Source organism: Dipodomys ordii, unplaced genomic scaffold, assembly GCF_000151885.1.
Source record: "Dipodomys ordii isolate 6190 unplaced genomic scaffold, Dord_2.0 Scaffold100, whole genome shotgun sequence".
Taxonomy (NCBI): Eukaryota; Metazoa; Chordata; class Mammalia; order Rodentia; family Heteromyidae; genus Dipodomys; species Dipodomys ordii.
Genome location: NW_012267316.1, coordinates 265,767 through 271,310, shown reverse-complemented (window position 1 = coordinate 271,310; position 5,544 = coordinate 265,767). Strand labels below are relative to the sequence as shown.

At 35.7% G+C, this 5,544-nt stretch overlaps 1 protein-coding gene across 1 annotated transcript in view; it reads right to left on the bottom strand.

Annotated features, from left to right (window-relative positions):
- The window catches only part of Smchd1 (structural maintenance of chromosomes flexible hinge domain containing 1), a 130,357-nt gene that overhangs the window by 22,845 nt on the left and 101,968 nt on the right, over window positions 1-5,544 (bottom strand). Inside the window, exons 39-40 of the mRNA XM_013027132.1 lie at window positions 2,108-2,230; window positions 178-368 (exon numbers count right to left, since the gene is read on the bottom strand). Coding sequence (XP_012882586.1) covers window positions 178-368; window positions 2,108-2,230 — 314 coding nt within the window. The remainder of the gene's footprint in view (window positions 1-177; window positions 369-2,107; window positions 2,231-5,544) is intronic.

Sequence of the window (5,544 nt, the reverse complement as noted above, 5' to 3'; positions counted from 1 at the left end):
AAAAAAAAAAAAAAAAAACAGTAACAACAACAAAATGGCCAGTGGATTGGGGTGTGATCTAGGCTTAGTAAAGATCTTGCCCAGCATGTGTGAGCTCCGAAGTTTGATCCAAATACTGGAAAATTAACCAGGCAATTAATTCCAGAAAAAGAATGGTTACTTTTACATTTCTCTGACCTTTTCCAATCTGGCAGAGTCTTCTTATAAATAGAATCAAGGGGTAACACCTGTTGACGACCCTGGGTTTCATCATATATTCGACGTGCAGCATCAGTGGTTAGGGTGACCACACAGTCCATGTCACTTGCCAGATGCCAGGAAATAACCACTGCAGCTCTGTCATCTTCAATTTGTGCAAGATGTGCAATCTACAATTCATTTTAACATCAAGTAAAACATTTAAAAATAAACATAAAAATCTGTCATTAAATATTTTAAAAGTCTAAAACTAAAAAGCAAATGAATAAGAAAATTCTCATCCAAGTGAGGTGGCGCACACTTGTAATCTTAGCACTTGAGAGGCTGAGTTTGAGCCAACCTTAGTCACACAGTAAGACTATCAATAAAAGAGAACACTCAAGCTTTAAAAACTTATATTAACTTCCATGTATGAAGCTATCTATTCTGTCATTAAATTTTTTTGGAGGGAAAATGCCTTAAACACCAGTAAACTTGCAAGTAAATAAAACTGTTGCAAATAGTCTTAGCTAATTAAAGATACACTGTCTTTTATACTTTAATCTCTGCATTAAGAATAGCTATATTTAAATAATAAAATGCAACTTATATTCAATTAAGCATATACAGCTAATATATCTTCTCAAGCAAACATTTCACTTCAGTATTATACTATTTCTTTTAGAATACTAATCTAAATATCACAATAAGAATTGTTTCATTGATTTATGCTAACGGGAAAATTTCCTTGAAACTTAGGATACCCACTTGATTATTTACAAATATTTGCCTTTAAGCACAGACATTCCTGCTCAATATCAAAACCTCATTTACTGTGTTGACATAGTCTTACCTAATCTGATTTAGTAGCACACATCTGCCTAGCAGTAATAGTGCTTTAAGTTGCTGTTAGATATACTACAATGTCTATGCTTGTTTTCCAATTCACTAGAAGTCAATGGAAGAAAAGTTAAGACAAAAAAGAGGGAGGGGTGTGAAAGAAGGAAATGTTAAAGTTAGTGCAAGCTGGGAATGTAGCTTAGTGGTAGAGTGCTTTGCCTAGTATGCATGAAGCCCAGGGCTCAATTCCTCAGTACCACATAATCAGAAAAAGTCAGATGTAACACTGTGGCTCAAGTGGTAGAGTTTATTAGCTTTGAGCAAAAGAAGCTCAGGGACAGTGCCCAGATGCTCAGTTCAAGGCCCAGGACTGGGGATGGGGGAGTGGGGGGGAGAAACTGCTGTAAACAAAGATGAAAAGTTCTTGTCAAGGTAGGAAGGATTAATAGAGGTAAATTAAATATAAGCTAAAGAAATAATTTCTTATGTGTGACAAACTTATTTTCCAAAAGAAATATTATAATGGAGTAAAATATATTTACAAAAATATAGCAACTATAAAGATCTAAGGCAACAGTCATCTAATGAACTTAGCAATGATTGCATAGCAATGATTGCAAACAGAAGTTCTAATTGAGAAAAAAAGTGTGAAAAAGAAATGTTCATCATTAAATAATACTAGGATAAAAATGAAAAAATAACTTAGAAAGAATGATAATTATTTTACTGTGTAGTAAAATATGCACAAACTTTTTTTTACTGTTCCTTTTTCTTAAATCTAGGGTTTCTATAATAACATAAGATTTGGAACTCAAAAGAACACTGTTGATATTTCTCCATCTTAAGTTGGTCTGAAGACACAGCTGCTGACAGACCCTATGAATAATGAAAATTTCCACAGCCTTCTCTCTTCCCAGAGAGTAAACTGCTGGACAGGATCTGTTAAACACTGAGACTAGTAATCAGAGAAGTTAGGTCCCACCTCAGTTCTCCTCAGCCAGTGCAATTTGTTTCAGTGAAGTTCTATTTTAAGCAAAAATGATACAAGGTAACAAGAATGTACTGTTTCTTAAATAACTTAAATACAAACCTTTCCCAAAACATCTCCACTGCCTTTAGTATAATTTGGAAGTGTACATGATCTTCTGGGTTTTTTCTTTAGTTCTTCCTGTTCTGCTATCTTTCTTTTCAAAAGTGCTTCAATGTATGACACCTGTAATTTATATAGAAAATTTTATCCATAAGGCCAATACTATTATTAACAGGCAGCCAATAAGGATGACACAGAAAACTCAACAATTTGGAAAATGTGAGAACATAAAAGTTAATCAGGGGGTCCAAGCACTAGTGCTTCATGCCAGCAATCCAAGCTACTCAGGAGACTAAGATCTGAGGATTGTGGTTTGAAGCCAGCTAGGGCCTGAAAAGTCCATGAGATTCTTCTCCAATTAACTACCAAAAAGTTGAAACTGGAACTATGGCTCAAATGGTAGGGCACAAAAACTCAGCGTCAGCTCCCAGACCAAGTTCAAGCCCCAAGACCAAAAGAAAAAACAATCAGGGGGCAAAATGGAGGATCAGATGTGTTCATTGCTTTGGCTTGGTAAATGAGAAGTGTTAGGTAACATAAGAGAGATCGCATATTTCATCTCTTTCTCTCTTTATAACATTGGGAAACATGAAAAAGGCAGCAGGAAAACAGAAAAGCATGGAGAAGCAGGCACAACAGAAAAAATGAGAAAGTTTCTAGTTGGTCCCTGGCTTCCTGGGTGAGGGAAGGGAAGCTCAAGATGCCAACAGAAGGCATATGTGTATAACCTCCACCTCCAGGCCACCACACAGATCCTATTTAAAAATTGAGACATTTCAACTATTGTAGTTGATTAAAACTCCCAACAAACATCTTGGCATCAGATATGTAAATCACAATGCAGAAACACAAGTAATATGAAGAAATAGACACTGTATGACCTCCAAAAGTCAACAATTCCACAATAAAGGACTTCCACAATAATGCAGTGTATGAACTTTTAAAGAATGAACAATGCTAAGAATGATCAATGTCATTAAAAAGGACATGTATAAATTTCCTGAAAGAACTTAAGAGAATATAAAGAGCTGAATGAGCCTAAAGAAAAATCAAATAAACAGCTGAAAGAAATAAGGAAAACAATCTGAAATATATGAGAATTTAATAAAAATATAGAAGTACTAGGGGAAAAAAAAACAGACTGAAATTCTTGAAAGTTCAGTAATACAAATTTAAAAATGAGTCAAGCCAGGCGCCAGTGGCTCACACCTGTAATCCTAGCTACTCAGGAAACAAATCTGAGGATCTCGGTTCAAAGCTAGCCCACAAAGTAAAGTAAGACTCTTTTTTTTTTTCTTTCTTTCTTTTGTCAGTTGTGGGGCTTAAACTCTGGGCTTGGGCGCTGTCCCTCAGCTCTTCAGCTCAAGCAGGCACTACTTCCAGTTTTCTAGTGGCTTATTGGAGAGAAGAGTCTCACAGCCTTTCCTACCTGGGCTGGCTTTGTGAACCCTGATCCTCAGATCTCAGTCTCCTGAGTAGCTAGGATTACAGGCAAGAGCCACTGGTGCCCGGCTGAGATTCTTATCTCCAATAAACCACCAGAAAACCGAAGTGGTGCTGTGGCTCAAGTGGTAGAGTGCTAGCCTTGAGCTGAAGAGCTGAAGGACAGTGCCCAGGCCCAGAGTTCAAGCCCCACAACTGACCCCTCGCCAACCCACCGCCAAAAGAACTGAAAGTCTTGTTAACAGAATCAAGGTTGAAAATAGAGTATCAGTAACAAAAATAGAGGAATTAAAATAATCATATAAATAAAAATAACAGAAAATATGAACAGAACATTTTTGGGATACCATCAAAACACCAAGCCTCTAAAGTGGAAGGAGAAAAATATAAGAAATAAAAATATATTCATTACAAGGTAGAAGCAAGACCCCCCCCAATCTTGCCTAAGAGAGGGCAATCCAAGTGCAGGAGTTTTCAGAACACCAAATAGAAAAGGTCAGAAAAAAAAAAAAAAAAACAGAAAAAGGTCTGTTAAAACACTAAAAATACAGAATATTAAAAACTGCAAAACAAATAAGTCACGTATAAAAGCAGACCTCAGAAAAACTTTCTAACACTAAAGGCTAGAAGGGCTTGGAAATAAAGCATACAAAGGGCATTCCAAGCCCTCAGAGTAACTATTAACCTAGATTAAATGTATATAGCAAAGGTATCTTCTTAATTGACAAAGAAATATACATTTTCTACAATAAACAAAAACTACTCATGATCATTAAACCACAAAGAGATCCCACACACAGAGAATCATGATATGAGCTGGGAATATAGCTTAGTGGTAGAGTGCTTGCCTACCATGCATGAAGTACTGAGTTGGATTCAGTACCACATACACAGAAAAAGCCAGAAGTGGTGCTATGGCTCAAGTGGGTAGAGTGCTAGCCTTGAGCAAAAGAAGCTCAGGGATAGTGCCCAGAGCCTGAGTCTGAGCCCCAGGACTGCAAAGAAGAAAAAAGAAAATCATGGTAAATGCAACCAGGAAAAAGCAATAAAGGATAAATCCCAGCAGATGACTAGATCAGGATATGGCAATAATTAGCAAAGAAGCAAGTATCATCCCTTTCCCACAAAAAAAAAAAAAAAAACCAGCAGAATGACATACCTTTTAATATTAACACAAAATGTTACTAGTATTTCTTCAAACTAAAGATAGAGGAAAGGTGGGTTAAAACCTGACCATTTATTATCCTACAATAAACACATCTCACTGAAACATTGGCTTACATGAAAGGATGGAAAAAAATTCTTCTATAGAGTACAACTCTATTCCAATCTAATAAATTAGATTTCATACCAAAATTAGAGAAAACAAAGATGGTCATTTCACATTAATAAAGCGAATAGTCCAAGGAGAGATAAGGAAGGCTCAAATAGTAGTGGAGTCTCAAGTTCAAACTCCAATTTTTTTAAAAAAAGGAGATAACAATTGTACAATAGTTGGTATATACAAATCAAATACTCAAATACTCAAATTTCATTTTTAAAAAAACGAATGAACTTATATACAGTAATAGTGAGTGCCATTAACAGCTCACTCTCACCAATAGATAGACATCCAGATTAAAAAGAAATCAACAAAAAAATCTTCAGAATTATTCAACAGTATAAGCCAAAATGAACATAATAGAAATCTACAGAATATAAGATCCAGAAGCTATACAATATATTCTTCTCAGACACCCATATAACTTTTTCAAAAATAGATCTTTTTATTAGAATATATTAGTTGCACAAAGGAGATTTTGTGACATTATCACACATACAATGTTTCCCTATCAACTTCATTCTCTCTCATCCTCCACCAGAATATTTTATGATACAAAGTGAGTCTCAGGGCTGGGAAGATGGCTTAGTGGTAGAGCACTTTCCTTGCATGCATGAGGCCCTGGGTTCAATTCCTCAGCACCACATAAGCAGAAAAAAAAAAAAAAAAGCTG